The sequence below is a fragment of the Haliotis asinina genome, chromosome 7 (assembly GCF_037392515.1).
Source record: "Haliotis asinina isolate JCU_RB_2024 chromosome 7, JCU_Hal_asi_v2, whole genome shotgun sequence".
Classification (NCBI taxonomy): Eukaryota; Metazoa; Mollusca; class Gastropoda; order Lepetellida; family Haliotidae; genus Haliotis; species Haliotis asinina.
In genome coordinates, this window is record NC_090286.1 from 30,030,386 (window position 1) to 30,055,899 (window position 25,514).

The window sequence follows — 25,514 nt, forward strand, 5'->3', positions numbered from 1 at the left end:
TATCACCATATATGACAGAGGGTGACCGAAATCATTTTACGGTAGCATAACAAAAATGATAATTTTAATAATATATTTTCAAATCATGTTCGTTTTAATCCATTTAAACTTCATAAGTGCGACCAAAACAATTTGAAAAACGTCAATCGCACCTTTCGTTTCCGGGATGCGCGCGCACCTCCTCGTACCAGCAGGTGTTTGATATGGGCGTGTATTATCTTACAGTTCCTATTGTGACAATAACCCAGTCGATAACTCACAAGTCCCCTGACAGTACAAAGCTGTATTAATTCCCTCTGCCAAGTAATTTTCTTTAGATGAACATTTTGCGAGGCGGATTACATCAATTGCTAACGTTACTAAGAGGCGGTGAAGATTTTCTTCGAGTTTTCGCACACACTGACAAGTTAGATAAGAAGCGATAATAGCTTTAACGTCTGGATACAAGCAAGATCCTATTTTACCTTCCAGCTTGGCATTGCTGAGATAACTTTTACTCGATCGTTGTTTGAACGCAGCAAATTAAGACTCTAAATCGCCAAAACAGATAATTCAGATTTAGCGTTCGGGTGTATTGCAAATATCATCTTAAAGTGATTAGCTCCGGTGACTATTCATCACTGGCAATCTATGAGAAGAATTTACTCGTGTCTTACCGAGGGACTAGTTTATGGAAACACGAGATTATCGCCAGCGTTGATAGGTAATAAAGTGGGTGTTAAAGGTTTTATAATAGCTTTGTGTTTTTCAGAAGTGTGAAATTTGAAATCAAGTTAAACAAAGGCGAGGGGTATTTGTTTACCCAAGGGTGGGAGGTGGGTGGATGGTGGCTTGCAACAACCTTCCTCTTGTCGTGCATCAATCAGAGTTGTTGGATGGAATTGCGCTCATATTTGTCTTATTTAGATCTGTGTAAAACCTGAAGTTGTAATTTGTTTAACTTAGGTGATCTGGTTAATCTGGATGGTTTTGCGTTTGCTCGTTACGATGATGAAATTGTAATGGTGTGTAATGTTTTTCCTCTTAAAAAGTTTCTTATTTTTTATTTTATTTTATTTTTGCATTTGGTTAAACAATGTTGCTACTACAATTAGTGCATGTGTCGTATAAGATAGCAAGTTTATTAACTGAGTTTGGACCATTGATGGGTGAAATCTACAAGAATCTAAATCCCTGTTTCCTGGAACAGGTCAAATGTGAGTTAAATTTCAACTTGAAGGGGATGTAAGGGTGTTCGAGATGGTGAGAGATCTCAGTCAGACTTCGGAACTCTATCTAGGTCCATAGTCCTAGAACCAGTTTAGTGATTTTGATAAATGAAGATGATCCTTCGTCAGTATGTGGTGTCCAAGATGAATCAGATAATTCTCAGGTTCGGGTGGTCACCGTTGACATGGTGGACACATATTGTATCCCAGTTGCATAGATCGATGCTCATGATGTTGATCACTGGATTGTCTGGTCAAGACTCGATTATTTACAGTCCGCCGCCATATTGCTGGAACATACAAGCTCTTATATATATATATATACTCCTAAGCTCTTCGGAAAGTTATCTAATATGTTGCCATGCGTGGTGCTGTTCGGTTGCGTTTAAAATGTCCGGATTATTTGGTCCTTCGTTTTAACGGTCGTGTAGTCCCGGAAGTAACATAAAGTCTCAGTTTTAATCACCAGGACAGCTGAAGAGACACGCGTGAAAGCATGTTTATTTTAAAAAACAAAACAAAAAAAACCATTCACATAATTAAACCCCTCTTGGCATTATGTATAAAACTGTGTAAAAAAGTTCTTTCTTTATATTTCATGATTCTGTTTTTCCTTCCAAATAAACAATCAAAACACGTCACCCCAAGGTGATACCCTTTCTAGAATATCCTCAAAACGTAATTAACACACACCAACACTAATTGTGAAATACGTGACGAATTTATCACCACGTGAAATCTCCACCATTGTCCTGACGGGTACAAAGGTAGAACGAGAGGTGTTACAGTGGGTCGGGTTTTCTATAGAAGTCATTTATGGAGCTCAAATCACTCAGACAGGTAAATAATATAAAATGGCATGTCACGTATTTGTATGACTGCACAGCTCCCTAAACTAAGACCCGAATGAATCCCGCACCTGCGTCCGAAGTCACGGCACGCCATAAACCTTACCGTCTCTATTGTTGTCGTATTACGTGTAACTCCTAGCCGTTACATCCCGCCATTAGTTACTTCGATTACATTCTTAGGCGAGATTTAATTAGTCCGGGGGTTCGCGCCTGGTCTGACAGACGAGAGTATAAGTAGATTACCCTTTGAAGAGAGGTACAATTCAAGGTTCAGTTTAGAGGATGTTGTATAATAGTTGAATTACATTTCTAACTTCATTTGGGGTTAAAAGAATGTTATGTTGTACTCCACAGGGGGTTAGAGGGTCATACAATCCAGACCCTGAATTAACTGTGTTAACTGTCCAAGCAGTTGCAATATCCTTGCTCTTGGGATGCTGTCACTTTTAAACGTATGGACGAATTAGCAACACTGGAAAAATTGAATTGTCTCCCCATTTAACCGACCCTGGAGCTTTAACCCTTGGAACAAATATATACTCAAATTTAGGGTTATTTCTAGCTTTCTATAATTATTAAAACTGACTTGCATATACGCACATATATTATCAGGGGAAAACGTATCTGGTTATCCCTAACGAAATTTGAGTGGCATGGTTATATAATACTATGTTAAGAGAAACCTTATCACAGGGACTGATATCCATTTCACAGTTCTTCATATCCATAAGATGCAAACCAAATGTACATATTAACGTGAGTGAGTTTAGTTTTATGCCGCACTCATCAATATTCATAAGCACAAGAGTATATATGTTCCAGCAATATGGTGGCCGACCGTAAATAATCGAGTCTGGACCAGACAACCCAGTGATCAACAACATGAGCATAGATCTACACGATTGGGATACGAATTACACGTGTCAGCCAAGCTAGCGAGGCTGACCACCTGATCCCTTTATAGTAGCCCCTTACAACAAGCATGGGGTACTCAAGATCAAACCCGGGTCTTCAGGGGATACAGAGAAATGAACGCATGGATGATATCATGGGTATAAGAATTGACGAACGTACAAAACCACGTTTGTTCGAGAGGAGAAACCAAGGTGACAAAGATTTTCGACGTTTGTATTTTGTCTGGTGAGCCTACGGGCGCAGTTGGCAAATAAAGGTTGACATTAGGTGCGAATCTGGAATTCATCAACTTTGAAAGGATCCTGTTACGGTGAGGGTGAATAGAATCTAGACTTCTTCATTTAGGGTTTTAGCAATGCAGGGAGGGCTAGGTGGAAAAGAAATAATTTTGTTCAGGGACTTTGAAGCATAGTGACGGTTTAGTTTGAAGTGAGTGAGTATATATGGTTTACGCCGGTTTTAGCAATATTCTAGTAATATTACTTTGGGGACACCTGACATTGGCCTCACACATTGTACCCATGTGGGGAATCAAACTCGGGTCTTCGGAGGGACGAGTCGTTTAAGGCATTCGATGTCTCAGAAAAAAGGGTGCTACATTAACATCCGACAGCTGAACCATTGCTTCCACGTCAAGCCATTTTGACAAACGCCATCAAAACGGGTACCAGAAAGAGTACAGTCATCAAAGCACCGCCGTGTTAAGGTCAAATCATAACCATTTCATGTTGGACAGTGGCTGGGCCAGCATCGGGCATGGTTGTAAACTTTCTTTTGGACTTCTTTTTATATTACTCGCAATGAATATTGATGACAAACACGAATCATCATATTTTTCATTTCTTAAGATTCACCCGACTTGCACTACAGTTCTATCAGCCTCCGACAATGGGGGCCCAAACTGCAATTTTTGATGAACCATTTGCTGCGCCATCGAGAAGTCACCGGCTCATTGGCCAGCACGATGACTTCATGCGGGACAAACAGAGGGCTGAATCGGACATCCATTACAGCGTTACACTGTGGACCACTACATCAGGATGGCCACTAGGATGGCCATTAACCCACTGAGGCAGAAACTGACACTTAATAACAGCTTTAGTTGGGTGTGACGGTGCCCCGTCATTGTCACCTGTAGCGTTGCCTTTGAGAATTTCCATACAGTAGTGAGTGAGCTGGAGTTTACACCGCTTTTTAGCAATATCATATATCAATATCACGGCGGGGGACACCAGAAATGGGCTTCACACATTATACCTATGTGGGGATTCGAAACCGGGTCTACGACGTGAGGAGCGAACGCTTTAACAACCGCCCCTCCATACAGTAGAGGAGAATAGTTCTGTAGCTCCGAACTAGAACCAGGCAATCACTCTGAGGCATTGGCAGCTTTTAACAAGGCGGTCGTAGAGCTACGACTAAGATCGTTTTTCAAGAACAGGGCCATGATGACATTTCGAGAGAAAAGACGGTGGCAGAGATTGAAATGAAAAAAAAAATGGAACTGGTTGGTTGATGCAGTTAGCAGCTGTTTTAGGACAGCTTGTAAAAAAAATAATAAAAGAAAAAAATATTTGAAAATAAAACAATAAAGATTTGTCTGGTTCTAAACAGTTCGACAAGAAGATCGTATCTATATTCCCATACCCATAGCATAGATTTACGTACGCTTATCACTAAGACGCTTAAAAAACAAAGTTTGTAAGTACAGGCTTTAATGAAGACTGGGCGCCTGTAGTTTACCATCATACTCGGCAATATTCAAACTATTACACTTAATAATGGACACTATTAACCAAATCAGCTTGCCTCACCACCCGATCCCACTTGTTCCTTGTTACGACAAGCACGGCTGCTAAAGACCATTCCACACCCGATTCCACGGGGCATGATGGTTCGTAGCTAAAACCAGACAAGTACCAGGCGACTGGGTGACATTCTTGAGTATGGTTTATCAGAAGAAGACATATACAGAGAATATAACGGTAAAATAGGGGATGAAAGTATATGAGATAAGTAAGGGAGAGGTGCGGAGAAACATAGGATGCATGGGAACTGGCACAAGACGAGAATACAGAATAACTGGAGTGAGTGAGATTAGTTTTACGCCACACTCAGCAATATTCAAGCTATATGGCGGCGGTCTGTAAATAATCGAGTCTGGGCCAGACAATCCAGTGATCAACAACATGAGCATCGATCTGCACAATTGGGAACCAATGACATGTGTCAGCCAAGTCAGCTAGTCTGACCACCCGATCCTGTTAGTCGCCTCTTACCACAGTCGCCTTTTATGGCAAGCAAGCTTTTAAGGCCTATTCTACCCCGAGACCTTCATGGGTTGAATAACTGGAAGAATGACATGGTGTGTAACAGTGAGTGAGTTTAGTCTTACGTCAGACTCAACAATATTCCAGATATATGAAGTCGGTGTGTAAATAATAGAGTCTGGAGTAGGCAATCCACTGATCAACATCGTAAACATCGATATGCGCAGTTGCGATACATGTGTTTAGTGAGTGAATGACATGAGACGCCAATATGGGAGAGTGACATGCATACTTGCATCAGATGAAATAGTGCGATAAAATGAAGTGATATCTTATTTGCCATTCGACGAAATATCATCTTGAGAGAAAGGAAGGACATAGTGAAATCACGAGACTATTGTTTAAAAATGATGAATAAATGCAAGAAATGAACGTATGCAATGACATTGAGTTACAGAGGGTATAATACGAGGGACTAAATTGTCATTTTGGATAAAATACTCTCAGACTTCTGGTTTGACAAATTGGATGTCTTAAGGCGAAATCTTGACATGGAAACCTAACAGTTCTTGACAGAATAAAATGACGTAATGTGTGACACCAGATGAATTGTGATGAGTAAGGTAGGAAGTCAAGTGAGTAGTGCCTTTATAGGAATCATAATTTATAGAAAGCATAACATTTGTGGCGAGAAAACAACACAAATCGGCACGAACATTTAATAAGTGAAGGTCAAAAAGGCCATTGATGTCAACGTCAATAAATAAGCGAGTGCCATTAGATAGAAGCGTCACTGGTGTGAGATAATCATTTCAACAGCTTAACAGTCAAATCAGTGGAGAAACGATTATAGGAAAATGCTTCACACGTTTCGAAAATAAATGTTTTATAAATATGACAACCGTAAAGGAGCAACGCCCCTATTGGGAAAAATACACATTACCCACCATCTGTGAGAGGTGTGTGAATAGAGAATGCCTCTTGGTCACATATTGGCTGTTGAATACTCGTGGCCGACCCGCACATGTGGTAGAAGATGGGAGATTTACGACGAAATACACTGTGGTTCCAATACAATATTGACTCGATGCAAGTGGGCAAGGTCGGACAGTCGTCAGAGCTTTACAAATGTATCTCAGATCGATACTATAATGTACAGACAAACAAACAAACGATACATCACAAATGTCTTCTAATCACAGCAAGTGTAGCAGGTCTTGAGAGTCCGGTCGAAACCGGAGACACGGACCGTAAAATCGTGTATTGATTGGCGACTTGCACGTGATTTTCTTCTACATTGATATTCATTATCGAGCTCTTCATTTTATGTTTTGACTCATATCTGAAACGGTCATTAGCGACAGATGTTTTTCTCTTCGGGCGTAAGATGGGGAGAGTCATTTGTGTTTGGTTCTTGAACGGAGCGGTAGCCCGGACGTTGAAGCGTTCGAACGTCACGCTGAGTGCGGAGTAAAACTAAACTCACTCTCCCGTTAGATCAATGATTGATATACCGGGCTACCCCGGCTATAATGAAACACCAGCATTATATGGACTGCGTGGTACAAAATTATTTTTAGACTTTATGCAAGGTTTTAGTCAATGTATAACAGTGTATAATGTCTGACCTACAAGCGAATCTGTTACGTATCTGTTAATTCCAAACAAAAACCATTACAAGGTAGAGTGGAAATGGGGTGATGGGTGGTCTTGTGGCTAAAACGTTCGCTCGCCACAGTACCGGTTCGGTTTCGATTCTACACAGTGCAGTGTGTGAAGTCCATTTCTGGTGTTCTCCGCCGTGATATTGCTGGAATATTGCTGAAAACGGCCCAACACCACATTCTCTCACTCACTAGAGTGAAAATCTATGGATGTCACCGTGTCGGGGGATATTCTGATGAGGAGGAAGAATATACTTCGAAACATCGTGCTAAACATATCACGGGAATTGACATACATTTCACTTATACGTGTATTACTTGAAAATGATGTTCAACAGTAGATGTATGGAACCAGTCAACACTATCCATAACTAAATATATTTTGACTGTTCTTAAAATTGGGGAAAATATAAAATCATTTTTTAACGCACGCCTCAGTTATATTCCTGCCATATGACGGTCCGTAAATAATCGAACGTGAATCACACAATCCAATGACTGACGTCACGAGCATCGTTCTACGCCGTTAGGATACGATGACATGTGTTAACCAGGGCCCTTATTCTCGAAACGTTCGTAGTCCTAAGAATTCTTAACTTTGATCGTACCCAATGTATTAAGAATGGGCTTAAGAAGTACGTAGGGCTACGAACGTTCAGGAATAGCTAGCCGAGCGAGCTGCCTGAACACCCGGTCCCGTTAGTCGCCTCTTACCCGTTAGTCGCCTCTTACCCGTTAGTCCCCTCTTACGACAAGCATGGGTTACTGAAGACCAGTCCTGACACGGATCTTCATGGGTCAGCGTATAATACTTTTGAACACTTACTGACCTATTGTGAAAGTGATATTCACTAACAATAGAAATCATCTCATCTCTACAATTTAACAGAGATATGCCAACCAATAGGTTGTTAATTTGCAGTAATAATTCATCGGAACTGGAAACCGACAGTTATCTACTTATAGATACTATGTGCCCTTAGCATCTGTTGTCAACGCTTTCATAAGTTTTACATCCTTTGAAGCTTTGATAAGTCATCCATTTACGAGGATTACATGTTACATTGGCTTGTTTCGTTCAAGAAATTACAAAAACAACTCACCGGAAGTAATCACGTGTTGGCAAAATACCCTCTGCGTCTCAATTTGCGTTGTGTCAAAAATACTGCAAGACCTATTTTCAACGCAGCGCAACGCACCTAGAAAACGGACGTAGTGTAAGGTATAAATGATAAAATTACAGACTTGCGTTTATTGTTTGACGTAACGCACGACGCAACGCAAGAAAAAACGGACGCAATGAAAGCCCTGCCTAAAGAAATTTCATGATGCCAACCACGACTTCACAGCCGTGTATATTTGTCCTCAGACAAATTGCGGTCTATAAAACGACATAGCTTTTGCTCTGCCTTGTGACTCCATAGATCAACAATGTCTGAGAAGGATGGTTAGATTTCCGGCTACTCTCCTCCAAATTATACATATATAATACCTGTTATGAAGCTGACATGAAGAATAGGAAACACAGTACCTGTGATCTGATGAGTAAAAGCTGTAATCATGTCGCAGCTTCCATAACGGAAGTGCTATTTCACAGTGAAAGCCTCAGTCATGTCACAGACGTCATAAAGCCATGTATACTAATAAGGAAAAGGAGAAAGTAATCCTGTTCTCATTTATCATTTCTCGGCCAAATTGGATCTAACTTGTTGGGAAACTTGGGATATGTCGCTACAATGCGACTGCATCATGGTGATCTTCTGACAATTATGACGTCATCGGTTTCAGTGACGTCTGTCTCAGTCAAATGACACTATTTATATCCAGTGTGCGAAATAGTTTCCAAATTTTGCTGGTCAGTCGGGCTAGCTATGCCTGAAAGTTGTTTGCCCACAAAATGATCCACTAGTCCGAACTTTGAATGTAGAAAACTAAACGAAAAGATTTTTAAAAGGTAAAATACCATAAAAAATGATCTCATGAAATTTCACTAACCAGTCGTGCCAATGACTGTGGAGGTTGTTTGAATGTTTACTAGTCATGGGCTATCTGGCTAGTTGCTATTTCGCACATTGCCCATACCTTTGTCACATAAGCTGTTTCCCGATCCGCAAAGCATTCGTCAAATTACGACCAGGCGTAACTCAACCGTTTGCCATAAGTTTACGAATGTCCCAGCGCTACAAACAAGGGCCCAGATTTTCGAAGCTCTCTTAGCGCTAAGATAGTCGTAAGTGCCATGCATTAACATTAACTTACGACTGTCTTAGCGCTAAGAGAGCTTCGAAAATCCACTAAACGTTCGTACCATTATTCGCAAGCCAATGGAGTTACGAAGGTCGTAACAGTACGAAGCATCTGTGGATCGTGACTCCGGTTACCTGTACCTTTCACAGGCAAGGCACTGGTTATTTGCGTTTGACAGATGAAAAAGTTTAAAAAATAATTTGAATTATTCACAGAATCTCATCTCGTGTCTTTTAATATCCAATATGTCAAAACTTGTCAACATAACTTTAAATATATATCATCACTCGTTAAGAAAGCTTTAAACTTTAATCAGCGTGTATTGATACATTTGATTACAGTAGACATTTGGTGGGATTCTATATGTATAATAATTACAGAGGTAACTTTCTCAAGACACTCTTTGAAAGCTTACAATTTAAGGGACGCTGAGGTAATAACGTTGAGGTTAAAGCATGTCACTCGTCGCATTAGAGTCGAGGGATCAGTTCCTCACATGGGAACCATGCGTGAAGTCCTTCAGGAGCTCTAAATCTGTTGTATTCGGGTGTAACATTTCGCTAAAGACTTACTCAAAAAGATTGCGAATTATTTTAAAAAAACATATTTCAATTAATAATGTGACCATTTCTTAATTTCAGGTTCCTTCTTACACATATGATCAATACACAAGTTGTGGTGAGTTACTGACTTGTCTTTAGTCACAGAAAATACAAATAAGTTTGAAAGTTAAATATGTGATATGTAACTTTGTATTGACCCAGTACGCAAAAAGACGGCACCATTTTTATACATGTATGCTACCCAGAGAATTACGGGCAGTGTTATGATTAAGTTAGAAAAGGGTTACAATCTTTATAGCTCTTTAGTCCATATCATAAACACTATTTTAAATTTTTAGTTTTAACAGAACAGTTATGAGATACTTTCAGCTTAAGATACATTTTCATCAGTTTACCCTGTTCCCAAATGGTAAACAAATTTATGGGATCTTTATAAAATCAGAATCTTTGCCCAATCTGACACAATGTGAGCGTTGGGTGCTATTCACCAATAGATATAAACGTATAGATTTGCAATCAGATACAGTTACGTCATTTGATAAACATTATATCATCTGTTAACATTTAATTTTGTCAACTGTTCATACCTTATTAAAGACCGTTCTTGTTAGTTTATTGGTCTCGATTAAGGCCTAATGTGCTTGATTACACACAGAGAACTTCTGACACTTTTTCAAATGATAATTATTACATCATTATCTCTAAACGAGTGAGTAATTTTGATTGGAAAATAATTCCATTGCTGGGGATTCCTGCTGATGACTTCATCACGTATTGTCCTCACGTGATATAGGATCCTACGCTTCATTAATTCGAAATAGTTTACGTCATAATGACGTATACGAGCGTTTGTGCAGAGAGGAGCTCAGAAACTGGTTCGTTGTAATTATCCCTTTCCTCATCATAGATGTGTCACACACCATTAGGAGAGAGATGTGACTTGATTTAATCAAATATTAATTATGTGTGTGCAGATACTCCAAAAAGGGAAGCATGGCTGGCTGATTTCGACAAGGGGTACACCGAGTCAAGTAGTGTCGCCCTACCCTTCACCCCTATGCATGTCTATTGTTTTCGCCCAAATGCGTGGCAGGGAAAAGACGAGCAGACGACAATGTGGATTAAGATAAAACTCAGTTGTCAGCTCGTGATTTTGACGATATGCAAATTTTCTAAATCTGCAAATATTGACCCTCTGTCAAAATGAGCCGTGGAAGTAATTTTGTAGTTAAAATTAACACGTGGCCTTACCATCAAGGCGATGCTGACATTTAGCTATCCGTGACACTCCAGATACTCTCAGCTCCCTCTCTTTGCTATAACAAATCGCCCACCCGGGTTAGCCTGAACTCTCCAATCTTATTTCAAAGAAGACTCGGTGATTCTGTAATAAAACAGATTACAACTTAAAGACTCCCGTCAGAAACACGGACTAAAGCAAGTCAATGGCTGTGCCGCTGATTCCTATACAAGTGTGTCACCATCAATGGAGCTTCCTCTGCTCACAGAAAGGGGCACAATGCCTGAAAAGCGGCGAGCAACGAATCCGTAAATGATAGATTGCTGCTGTCACTTTATTATGCTGTCTATAATAAAATGTTCATCTGCGCAGGAGGATCGTTTCAAACGACTTGAAACTGACTTGGAACTTTGACAACGGAAGGGTTTCTCATACAAAGGGTAGCGGCTGGAATAGACTGACTTGGAATAGGGACTGAAGACCCAAACAACTCCTGACAGACTTGCTCGGCTTCATTTGAAGGAGACTACTATATTCGACAATATTCATGCGTAAAATTAAAAACATCGGCCGCGCTCGTGGAATATGAAATGATTGGTTTATCAACCTCTATTGATATCCCAGCCTAAATATGTTGACTTAAGGACTCAATACGCTCTTGACGAGATTTTTATGACGCGACCGTTTTTTTCAAAACTCGCATCTAAGTCTAAACTATTTGCTCTTTTGTTGCTCATGTCTTTCACAGACAGAATTTATTAACATAAAATTTCAGCCTCAGCGCTAGAAATCCCTTAGTCGGCGACCCATAAGTTACCCCCACGTGTACTGGCCATGGCGAGTATTGAAGGTGATTCTATAGGTGAACTAACGCATTCAAATTCATTCCACCTCGGAACCCCTTATATTTTTAAGGCGAAAACGTTTCCGCTTGATCTGAAATTTCATTAACATATCATGTAATTTGACTTTCCAGATTTAAACACGGAAATGAATAATTTTGAAAACTTTTCTTGATAGTCGTTTCCAATGTGGAAAACAATGAAGCGGATTAATCAAAGTCGCGTGGATACAGGGTTTTATGTAACCGTTCTAGAAATAGTTCCTGGGAGTGAATTGTTTTGTCGAGTTGGATGGTATGGTCTTCATGGGTTCTGTATCCTAAGGAGGGATATGTTCTGTATGCCAGGATGGTACTTGGTTAGAGAAGTGTCGGGGGATTAAGGGGGGTCTTCAGGGGGTAGGTTAAGGTTGGTAGGTCCCAGGCTGGGTAGGGTGTAGTAAAGTATAGGTTAGCGGAAAGTGGAGTAAAAGTATGGTACTCTAGAGTAGAGTATTGTAGGTGAGGTGTGGTTCGATAGGGTTTGGGAAAGGTGTGGTAGGGTAGGGTTTGGTGGGATAGGCTGTGTTTCAGAAGGGTTTTGATGGTTCGGAAAGCTAAGGTTGTGTGTTTATAGGGTAGGGTATTGTAGGTGGAGTAGGCTGTGGTTCGTTAGGGTAGTTCGAAGTCAGCGCGGATATGCACATAATGGATGTCAAAGATTCCTTTGATTTCAGAACACACGTCTCCATCTAATATGCCTTCCTCTCTCCCATTATACACAAGGAAAAGTGCGGTGAAAAGTGAGATATTTACAGGCAACTGGTTAATCCGCCACACAGAGAACGTTACTATAGTTACCAGTGACATTCCGTTTGAAAATTATACTAAACTTTATTTACCTACGTACATTCAGCACGTGGGAGGTGAATGCTCAGAACAGCTGGAATATATAAGAAACAATGTTCTCTCCTTAGTTGATTTATAAAGAGTTAATATGTTGTTCAAAGACATCTAGGGTGCTGTATGTGCATTCTACCTAACATGTTAGAACAGATATAAAATGAAAGTATACGCCTAGAATGTGAATTTGACTAAACACATAGGAACATTATCAAAACATTATTAAACTGAAAGCAGGCTGAGTGAAAAAGTAAGGTACAAAACACAACCATGACGCCCACAGGTTATTGAAAACATTCTTGACAATCGGAGATGTAAAAACTTACTCAACAAACTAGAAGTGGCATGTTCTAAATTCACACTGCCATCTTAATATAAGCTAACTGCACACTGTTGATAAACTATGGCATTTCACAGTATTGAGATGAGACACAACGACCGTTGAGTCGAATGACTCAGCAAATCTTGAAAGTGTTTCATTTGGACTTTTATTTAAGTACATAACTATATTTCTTTGACTAAATACTGGTCCACGATGATGCAGTACAAATACACTTAAATGTTACCAGCCTCGGTTACGACATTGATGTTTAGAGACATGTGTGACTCTGATTAAATGACACGTTCATTTTACATCAGTCGAACCACCTCATAAAAGTTATATGTTTAAAGGTGTTGCAGACAGCATATATTTATCTTACCTTCGTGTAAAATTTTCAGTAAGACTGAATTCAATGTGAAATAAAACTAAACTTAGAAGGAAACAAGCCGATGCCTAGAAACGCTTACAAATGAGACACGATAAAATCGATCTTGAATTTGTCAGCTATATAAATGTAAATATAAAAGTCTATCCACAGTTTACATATCATACGAAAGTATGATTTTTAACACACAGAGAAATAAATAACCACAACATTTGGAACATTTTCCATTTTGAAGTGACGAACCCACAGAGATTCGTCTGCTATCAAATACGGAAGTGAATATGGGTCGGGGAATCCCTCCCTTCCCATAATGCCCGCGAGGACATCCCCGTATCGAAAACGAGGCCGGGCGACCACTAGAAGTTGGGAGTATCGAGTAGGTATACCCAATATCTATCTGTCAATATTCATTGTCATCGATCTGAAATACATGATTATATGCCAATCACTTATCGAGTCCACCTTTTATCCTTCTGAATATTCAATTATTTTCTTGTTTTGTTGGCTTAAACTTGCAATTTTCGTCGAGTAATTATAGGTCATAGAGCAAGCCAACTGAGCGCGCTGGATTGTTTACAAACAGGAGTAAAACGAATCCGCGCTCATCCGCTTTCATCCTTCTATTTGTCAAATCAATGGGTGTCAAGTTAGCAACCTAATCAAAGTAGATTTATGGTTAGCCATTATTTCTCATATTTAACTGCCCTTTCGTTGTCTAACACTTCTGTTATTTTCACTGTGTATTCCAAAGTGATTGGTAGAGTGTGACGTCACGGGGGTTCCCATATATGGAAGCCCATTCATTGTGTCAAATGAGTTGTAGTGTAAGTGCTGGGACGGACTGATCAGTGTGTAAAGTGAACTGTTGGGTGACAGACTGTTGGGTTCAGCTCTCCGACAAGCCACAGTAGGATGTAGCTCTTGGACTTTTTACACATGTCTCTCTACTGCTGATGTGACTAGTGGATAGTATTCCTGTGACAACAGTGTCATCCCAGTAGTTTTGTATTGGCATATAGTTACTCAGAAAATCTGAGAAAACTGTTTTGATATTGCACACTTGCCATGAGTAATTTGACAGATTTCGCCATGTTTCGATTTAACTTGTGGCCTAAACCATTCTTTACCCCTCCACCAGGAAACGCAGGAATGGAGAACACATCATTTGTGCCGAATCCGTTGACATCCCCAGCGCTCATGGTGTTGGCGTCAACTGCGGAGGGACATGAAGCAGCCAGAATGCCCTCGTCCCATCCATTCCAAGGACAGGGACTGGACAAGGATATGCCTACACCTTTCAACACTACTGCATTTACTATGTACAGACCAGGGGACCCATTCTCCCCTCCAATCTATGCCCCCCTCCCTCCCTTCGTCAGATCCAACTTGGACAGGGGTGTGGGCCTCATAAGCCCTGGGGGTGGGGGAGCATTTCGCCCCCTGGGGCCGAACAGTTCTGAAGGGGTAGATAACTACCAGTCAGCATTTACACCAGCCAAGAAGGCGAAATTGGACGATTCGGGATGTCACTATAGTAGCAGCGAAAATTGTGATCCAAATTTTAGTGAGTCGAACCCAGACTCGACCAGCATAAGGGACTCCACACCTTTTATTGTGAAGGAAGAACGTCCCTCTAGTATAAGCTCTGCTGGGTGCGACACCAATTCCGAAAACCAGTCTGAGCCTGGAGACTTGTATGATAGAGGAACGCCTGATTCTGAAGGAAGAAATCTTAGAAGTGAGTAAACACATTAAAATTAATTTAAAATGCCATATATATATTTCCCAAAACATATATACCAAATCTGTGATGTCTCTGCCAACAGTGATTGTCAAGTGAACTGTAGATGTTTTGCCAAGTGCATTAGTATTGAGTGTGCATTGTTATCAAATATATATTAGCTCACAATGACAATAGGTTTTTCTTTTCTTGATAAGAATTTTTCACGTCTTCTGTGGTTACTAACCAAGAACAAATATCTGTTTCCCACAATGAAATTTTAAAATATATAAAATCATGCACTTTACCTTCATGGGCCTATCTTAACCCAAGAAATAATACAATAACATATCTGAAAATAGCACGCAATTGTTTCGATAATTGATCTTAATGACTTCCAGGTTATCACATACTTTGAATGTTGACTGATTCATCTTGTAGAATTGAAGTAGCTTAAACAGCAAAACAAGTGTTAAATTCATACTTTCATTAATTTTCATTGAACTTATTTTAGAGTATACATATAGTAGATATATGGTATATAACATATTGAGCACTAATATACAATGCTTAAATAAAGTAGTGTGGGTACTGTTTATATAATTCTAACACATATCAAATATGTTTTTATCCTGTGATGGAGTGTTTTTAACAAAATGTTCTACATCTGAAAGTTGATATATTAAATCCTGATAGTGCCATGGCACATCAACTACAGAAATTTGAGAAAACACTGGTAGTCGTCAGTCATTGTTTGGCCTGGATTTGTGGATACTAGTAAATGCAATATATGTCTGACTTTGTCAAAAACAAAACTTATCTGATATTTTGAATTTGTTTTTTAATTAATGCCTCAGTTTCATTGTTTACAATATTATTGATCATACAGTTTTAAATATCAACTATTTCTGTTGCAATTTCAAATTTGATTAAGTCCTGCATGAAAGAGTTTAGATATTGTATTATCATTTCTGAGAATTATTTCTCAGATTCCAGTTTTATGGTCGCGTAGGAAATTTTCATTATCACCACTATGTCTTGAAAACATTGCCCCTAGACGTTTAATTTCTGTAACAAATTCACTTATATTTCACTCTAAAAGTAAGATAACATTCTGTGATTTTAGTTCAGCATCCATAAGTGGACTCATTTGGACACTGTTTGATATTTTCACAATGACTACCTGCTATTATGGAAAATAATGAAACATTGACTTCTTAACCCAAATGAAATATTCTCAGTAAGTTGCTAAAGATCCTACTTTTACCGTGCTGTGAAACTAAATTGCTTCTCACCTTTTTAATGGAATTGAATGATAGCTAAAATTCTTATCATTCACAGTCTGCTTTCTATAGCACACATAAACTGACGTACACAGTTAGAAGTTAAAAGTGAATTTTCACTTCAGTGAACAAGTCCAGAGTAATCTTTCAACCAGAAGATTGTATCTTTAGTGGTTGTGATATCAAATACAAACCGGAGTAGTTGTTGCATATATATATATATATATATACTCTACATGTTGAAATGGAAACGACAATATTGTCAAGAAAAGAATAATAGAAATATCATGTATTCATTCATCTATGTATTGGCATAGGGTAAATAGAACTATTTTCTAAGGAACTGAGTCTCTCATTTAATGAAGTTGGATAATTTTATATTAAAATCAGAAAATATATTCTCAAAAAAGTTTATTCAGTCCAGAACTTTTAAGGAAATTTTAATTTGAAACTTTAATTAATCCATAAATTGTGCTTTGGTTACCAGGGTGATTAAAGAACAAAATTTTAAGATTGAAGCTGTGTACCAAAACACTCACACAAAACCACACATGGGTTTCAATACAATGTATTATTCACACTGACCTGTATCGCGATACATGAAAATACAAAATACATGTCAATTTGCAGAATATCCCTATCAATAGGGGATGAATATGTGCTTCAAAATGAGCCTGATTAATGTGCTTCAGTTCAGCTGATTATAATGGCTCTTCCAGTTACCTTCTATGTGGACGTAATGATGATCAGGAAAGAAGAACAGTCCCCATTTTTTTCACTTGTCTGAACTGACAAATTATTTATTTTAATGAAGTAATTCAGTTCATCAGCGTGACCGTTCATGCCATTTGTGTTTTTCACAATCATTATCATACTCATGATTATTTATTTATTTATTTATTTATTTATTTATTTATTTATTTATTTATTTATTTATTTACCAATTTTCATTATACTATCTTCTAACAAAGGGAAGCTTTAAATGAAATTTATTGATCTGAAGTAGGAAAATAAGGCAACAGTCCTAAATTATTGAAAACCCTAATTTCAAATATTTACAAATAATGCATTATGGCATAATTGTTTATCAGTCATTCAATTAAAAACTAAATTCCTGTTGTCACCATTTTCAGAATATAGTTTTACTTTTTTGTCTGAAAAATATTAAAATTTACCTTCCATTTGTGACAAAATGGCAGTAATCACTTTAATAATCAGTGACTGCAATTTATCAGTTTCAGTAAAGAGTAGCCATGATAAAAGTGTCCTTTTCTTTTAATTTCATATTAGAATAATTTAAAAAAAATCATTTCAGAACTTCTCATAGGCACATTAGCAAAAAGGTTATTTCAAAACACATTTTCTATGCTCATAGTAAATTTCATGACATGTACAATTCCCTATGGTAAAAATAGATAATTCAAATGATAATTTTTCAAAGAATGATGAATAACAGACTGGAGTCCTTATGTACTGTCCTCCTATCTTATCTAGACTTGCCTCTTTAAAGGATTCAATTACTATACATGCGTGTGATCAGCATTTGGTAATGTACAGGCTAATCACAACCCAATGTTATGGTTTGTTAGTTGCTCCCCATATTGTCAAACTCTTGTGTGTCTGTTCCTCAGCCCAAGGGTGGTTTGGTGGCATAGGGGTTAAAGATTTCCTCATCATGCTCAAAATCTGCATTTGTTGCCCCCATGGGTAAAATGTGTGAAGCATATTTCTGGTGTGGACTGCATTTATATTGCTGGAATATTACTAGAGTTGGCCTACTCTTTCCTCAGCCAGTTTCACTAAAGTCAACTTTCATGTTAATTTTCATAATTTCACCACTTCGTAATAGATATTTGATAGTCACAGCACCTACATGACTATTTAGAACCAAATTCAGTCTCCATAAGTAACAGACTTTAAATACAGCTTGAATAATGGTTACTAGGGCGGTTTACTAAAACTTGGTTATGCCTGCTTCTGTTATTGGTTCTAACTTCATGATTGGTCATAGTTTGAAAAGCAAAGGAATGTGAGATAACATGATTAATGATCGATCATGAATAAGGATGATTTGAAAAAGTGTGTGTTCATTTTTAAGGATCATTGAGTCAAGGTCTGGTAGCTTGGTAATATGAAAGAATCTAGGTGTTCATAGCTGTTTGGAACAGACTTTTTTTAATGATATGTTTTACTCATGACTATACAGATTAAAGCAAAATTTTTAAAATGGAATATGGAATAGACGTGTGTGAATTGACAGAATTAGGCAGTGTTAAGTATCTTTTTCATGTTGTTGATTTTGTTGAATGGAAATACTAAGTCAAAGTGCAAAGAGGTCTTGTCTATTTCATTTTTTAGAATGTCACACCATGAATGTTTTTGATAGAGTATTTTTAGATCTTAAAGAATGATGGGTATTTGCAATTATATTGAATTTGTTGACTGTGTTGAACTATACATTGGCAACCATTTAAATCAATGTCTGCAGGTCATTGAGACCAGCAGTTAGTCCAGTGGTTAATGCGCTATGCTTATGACCCGACCTTGAAACCCACATGAGATTTGAAATCGTGAAGCTCACTTTGATGTCTGGAGTTCTGTGTCTGCAATATAGTTAAAAGCAGTGGAAAATCCCACTCTCACGCAATCATCAAAAGTGTTTCAGATTCTTTAAATTTTCCAAGGGAGGTAACTTTTCAGGGATTTTGTTTGTGCCACGCATCTATCGGTTGTCAAAACTGAGAATAAAGCTGGGATTTATCTAGAAGTCTGCTGAAAATGATAGGCAAAATCTACAACCTGAACTGGAAAGTTCACAGATCCGCGTAGTTTATGATAAATGAGAGCATTAAAGTAATAAACTTTTGAACAATATTTGCCATTTTCTCTTGAGGTTTCTTGGCAAGGACGTTTATTCTTTAATCCTTGATAAACCTTTATGAAGTAAAAGTACTTTCAAGAGGCCCCTTTCATGACTTTATTGTAACTTGACCCATGACCCCATTTTTTAAGCAACGATTATGGTATATTCGCGGTGTGGATTCTAGGGAAGAATGGAACCCTGGTTTAAAATGTTTGTTTGAAAGATGTCATTGCCTCATTTTCCTGGACAAGACATGAGTATTTACAATTTGTTCTGATTCAGGAGTATGTGGTTGAAAACGTACTGTAGAAAACTGAAAGCAAGAAGACTGCCTTATTACTGCAACTGATACAAACTGCAGAATAAACACCAACCAGCCCAGTTGTTCACATACTGATCTTAGCGATATGACAGTTTTAACATACATAGAGTTGCATGGTATGACCACCACCGAGATCAAGTAGTGAGACGTATGCGGTATGACTGTCAGAGATCACTTTGCGAGAAAGGTATGTGGTATGTATATCCGAGAGATCATTTCATGGGAGAGTTTTGTGGTATGTCCATTCGAGAGATCATTTTGTCAGAGAGTTTTGTGGTATGTCCATCCGAGAGATTACATCATGAGAGACTTTTGTGGTATGCCCATCAAAGAGATCACTTCATGATGTGACTGTGGAGATGTACTGTCCTGACTGGATTTTTACCAGCCACTAGCTAGCGGGCCAGTGGCTAATTTGTAGACTGCCAGAATCTTCCGATTATTTGGAACCAGTGATATTATGTTAATCCCAATGCCCCTGACAGTGACACTGGTAGAGATGCCCCCTAGAAACTATCCCTCCACCTTCACATGGTAAATCTCTGACACTTAGACTATAATCCACACATCTTTAGTTACCAGCACCCCCTGGTGGGATGGAAATGAACAAGTATGGGTGACTTGACCTCGTGGAACAGCTTTCTGTCTTAACATCAACGACCACATGATATAGAGATTAGAGAGATTACTGATATTAAGTGTGAGATGACAAATTGGTATATCATTCAATATACGAGGAATGTCCACAGCTGATTATTCCTGCCACGTGATCAGGCCGACATCTGTCTTTGTTCGTAAAGCCCCAGTAAGTAGCAGGCCGATATTAGGGATTTAGGAATTTGTGGGAAGAACTCATTACAGGTGACCAACCTTTTGAATTATTGTTTGTTTTAGGGGAATAGGATCATAGTCATTTTTATGGCAAGGCTTGGGAGTATCAAAACCTAACAAGGAGGGTAGTGTCGTTTCAGGATCGTAACTTATACATCATTTACTGCAAACCGATTTTTTAAACTTCGTAAGAAGTGCTGTTAAATTACAATTAAGTGAAAGGTAAATTTTTACTTTATCATAGTTCTCATATTTTGGAGTTCCCAGACTTTATCATTAATAGCTTCAGTTCTATGTTATGTTACAAGAAAAGTATGCGCAGACTTGAAGTAGATGTATGCTGGGGTTACTTTTGGAAAGTATTTGGCCTGTCATAAAGTTACTTGATTTGTACATTATGCAGTGTTTTAAGTTCCAGGTATACTTTTTTTTCTGATTATGTTAATATGCTGAAAGGTTAAAGGATGTAGTTGACAGCTTTCTGTGTATGTTTATATATTGTTTGTACATCGGATTGACGTACACTTCTGAAAGTCTTTTAGAAATATATTACTTAATTATCTTGGTGTAGACATCAGTGGTATATGCTGTGAAGTTGAGGATTATATTGAAATTTTCATGCTGTCAAACACAGAGGTGTCATACTTTCAGTAGTCTTGAAATAAGAGCTGGTCAGTGCATTTGTCATCATTTTATGCTCTTATCGAACCTGGGATAACTGAAAGTATTTTCATAAGTTTGTTCAACTTTGACAGAGCAGTGTTAGAGTCTATCTTTCAAATGTTGTGGAGGTGGGGTAGCCTATTGGTCAAAGCATTCACTCTGCATTTGACAATCTGGGTTCGATTCCCTGCATGGGTACAATGTGTGCAGCCCATTTGTGGTGTCCCCCACCGTGATATTGCCACAAAAGGTGTGTAAAACTAAACTCACTCCTTCATTCTTTCAAATGTCAATCATTCTCAATGTGAGATTTTTGTGATACTTCAAGGAGTGTAGACCAAGTGTGTGTCCAAAGTGGCCACCCTGTTGAAATCCAGGGTGAAAAAGTCTCCCTGGCAGTTAGTTCTTATAGTATGAGCTAAATTCAAGGGTTCAAAAATCCCATCGCCCGATGCCCGGGACAAGTCAGTTTTCATTTCGGGCAGTCAAATAATGCTATCTTACTGGTATTCTGCTTATGATTTCAAACTGCAAATAAACTTGGGTTTCATTTCATGTTTGCTCATAATGTAGCTATTACATTTCACAATAACTGTAATTCAGAGCTGTTGTTCTTTGCAATTTATCACTCTTCAGTAAATAGTGCAGTAAACAATAACATCAAACATTGTGTCATAAACTCAGGGCAAGTGGAAAACTAGTCAGGAAAAGTTACTTTTTTGAAGTCACTTGCCCTGTGGCAAGTGGCTTTTAAAAAAATTTAAACCCCTGTAACTTAAAGGATTGGATGGTCAATTCCGCCATCTTGGTTGTTTTCATAACTGTGGTCCCTGGGTGATTGCTCATGATATCGTCTGGTCCCTGCTGTAATATTTTGAGGCCATAGCATTACATCTCGAATACAGCTTAATCTAGCGTTTGAATTGACCATTGCATTATGGGAAGTGTAATCAATGGTGAAAGAGAGTCTGTTTCTAGAACTGAACCATTGTACAGGTTACTAGACGTGAATGACACCTAGCTGTAAGTACTTATTTGAAACTAACTGTTTTGACTTTAGTAATTAAAACAAAAACCATTGCAAATGAACAAAACTTACCCTGTTGTTAGAGTCGACTATTATGGATCGGCAGATTATTTTTGTTGTGTTTAGTCAACATAAATTTGAAACATAAATATGCAAGAACTGTTCCGATTTCCCGAGATGCTAGGGCATAGTAGCTTCAGACTCATCAGATCTGGTTTTGGGGATCTATGCTCTGAATATTCTCTAATCTTTTTTTGTTTCCAAGTTGGGCTCTTCGCCATCACATGATGAAGTTGTTGACAAAGGCCATGTTTTGAATAAGACATGATATTGCCTGTCCCAAAAATTTATGTGGATTCTTTCACCAGGAATGATGTTTGTTATTTGAAAATAAAATATCAAAGGACTTACTAAGGCTAAATAATTATAGCAAGCGCAAGTATCATTTATGTATCAACATTCTTGCTTTGTTCCATGACAATACTGTGCGACATAAAATCCAGATATTTTGGACATGTACATTTGCAGTGATAAAATATGTTTACAGAGAAACTGTTTGCGAGCACAAATCTGCCCCAAGTCACAATCGAAGCAAGATGAGTATTCATGCTGTCTAGTGTTTTATTGTGAAGTTTCATCCCATCTTCGTTCTGACATTGATGATAGTACAGGCTAATCTTTGTCTGGTCACCATAAACCGCCACTCATTTCATCTAATCTCAGACTGGACATACCACCATTTTCATACACCCCACTCACGACAAACTCATATAAAGCATTGATAAGCTGGGACCCTTGGACTTATTCCCAACGTGTTTGTAAAGTTATCTTGGCAGCAATTACACTCACCACTTGATAAGCATATATTTCCAATATCTCCATTTGAATTGACCATTGCATGATGGGAAGTGTCATTTACGGTTAACGAGAGTACATTTTGGGAATTATTGGTGAAATGGACCATTGTGGACTGACTTGTAGCAATCCAGCATCTGTCTGTATTGATGATGGATGTTAATGAGACCGAGGTTGGTATACCTGTTTGCAGTTGACTGTAGATTCTTTGTTACAACGAGAGTAATTAACAGTCTTTATCAACCAGGGCCACCATTATTGAGAGTTTGACCGGCTTGTGGTGTTCAGTAATAATGCACACTATCAATGAATTAACTGTCCAGCAACCAAAATCAATCATACCTATAATGCATATGATTAATCATACTTTGCTGATCATCTTTTGAAATTAAGCATGCGAGGCATTTTTATTGAACCTTTGTATTACTGGCTGAAAATTGAGAACATCCTCAGGGTCAGAAACAAATATAGTATTATCTGGTCTGTCTTCAAAGAATTGTGTGGTCCTTTACTGTTTTTGAATGGCATGTAACTTGGTATGAAAAAAAATCAGATTTCATAAAACTTGGGCAAAATTTAAATTCTTACCTTATTGCAACATGGGACACTTTTTGTCATGTGACATTCAGCCAACCAATCACAACAGGTGGCGAGATTAAAATATCAAAGCTTTCCTAGAAACTTAGTATGCATACATTTTCCATTGACTTGAAAATAAATCACTTTACTTGGGTATAAATGTCGCCACAGATGGTATAACTTGTCTCAGAAGTACAATTGCCTGTGTTCATTGGTGTCATTCTAAGCTGCGACCCCAATTTTGGTGAACAAAAGTGTGTACTGGTCATTTAAGGGTCTTGGTAAAGGACTCTTGGGAGATCTGTCTTCAAGGTCAAGTGCTTCAACCGTGTGCTTGGGTGTTAGGGAAATAGTATTTAGCAGCTTGAATGGCAGCATTGTGCAGTATTGAGATATTAACCGTAGAGTTTTAAGTAATGATATCATCAATCAAAAAAGCTAATAATCAGGCAAAATGTATGTTCTGTGATACTTGAATGTTTGGCTGTGTTTTAATAGAACTTGAAACCAAATGTTTGTGTATAAACTACTTCAAATCAGCTATATATTTTAGAAGTGATTATCATGAATTGGAACCTGAAACTGACCAATCAGAAGAAGATTTTGCAGAAAAGATCTGTGTGACATACATTTGCAGAAGTTTGAGATGCCTTCTACACGGTGAAAGCGTTTGCTCGTCTCACGAAAGATTCGTGTTCAGTTCCTCGCTTGGGTACAATGTGGACAGCCCATTTCTGATTTTCCTAGTGTTGGAATATTGCTAAAATACTCACTCACTCACTCACTCACTCACTCACTCACTCACTCACTCACTCACTCACTCACTCACTCTAAGATACATGCACTTATAAAAACAACTGCGTAAGTTTTGCACGTACCAACTGCATGGAATTGTGAACATTTACTTGTGTAAAGAACTTTCTGTATAAAAAGATGATCTATTAATTTTGTGCTTGAGTATTACAGATTCATGTTTTGTATTTGACATCAAATTGAGTTATCATGTTTGTGTCTTTCTGCTTATTAAGATATCTGATGGGTTATGTTATCGGCAAATAACTGGCATTAAGACTTGAGAAACTTCCACCAAATAGTGCTTTGTCTTACATAATCATGTCAGTTGTATTCAAATATTCAAAACTACCTAATACACTTGATCCAGGTCCATACCTAATGGAGGTGTTTGATCTGAGCAACGATTATCTCCGTGTCATGGAACAAGTGGAAACTTTTCTGCTTGGACTTGCATACAAGGTGCTCGGCTGTAGAGGGATTTGGAAGCCTATGTAGTTACCCATTACTTTTGAATTCATCATTATGAGGAAATCTCCCATATCGCTTGTTGATGGCCGTGTGAGATAGGAAGTGTCCTAGGTATTATCACGTATTGATGAGGCGACTTAGTCCGACTTGCCCAGCGGTCATTAAGGCGAAAGGGGGCTTTTGCTAGCCCATCATAGCACTTATTGCACAACAGATCGCCTGTCGACCCGACGCGGGACAGTCGTGAACAGGTTGAGCTTGTTCCATTACTTTTCCAAATGAACCTGTTGCCGATTCGGACCAAACGTGATACTGATCCCAAGGCAAACTACTGCATAAAATACTCATTTGCTTTTGCAAATTTGTTGGTCATTTGCATCCGGCTGCTCGTTTATTCTCATCATTCGCAGTCAACGCTAAAAAAACTCATTCCTCAATCAGACCTGTTTTTGAATAACATTACCCAATGGCTCTAGAGAGTTGCAATTTCACAGTTTAGAAGCTAATAGAGGCTCCCCTTTTGCTGTATTGGGGAGAGGAGTGCGATTGTCCAAAGCGTCCTGTATTTATCTGCTTGTCGTGGCTTTGAATATATGAGAGAGACAGACATGATTTACTATCCAGTCTTATCATAATGTATTTCTTCATTTTACAATGATCCGATTGATGCCGAAATTCATGCAGTAGTAATTAAGAGAGGCATAATCCTATTGACAGCAA

The 25,514-nt window shown here is 38.4% G+C and overlaps 1 protein-coding gene across 4 annotated transcripts in view; it reads left to right on the forward strand.

Annotated features, from left to right (window-relative positions):
* Window positions 1–13,692: 13,692 nt before the first annotated feature.
* LOC137292207 (E3 ubiquitin-protein ligase Rnf220-like) overlaps window positions 13,693–25,514 on the forward strand; it is a 44,130-nt gene continuing 32,308 nt past the window's right edge. The window contains exons 1-2 of one of the 4 annotated variants that reach the window (XM_067823771.1): window positions 13,693–13,764; window positions 14,527–15,126. In XM_067823771.1, coding sequence (XP_067679872.1) covers window positions 14,538–15,126 — 589 coding nt within the window. In that variant the 5' untranslated portion in view covers window positions 13,693–13,764; window positions 14,527–14,537. Of the gene's footprint in view, window positions 13,769–14,453; window positions 15,127–25,514 lie in introns of those variants that run through there. The other 3 variants (XM_067823773.1, XM_067823772.1, XM_067823770.1) reach the window with 3 other exon arrangements.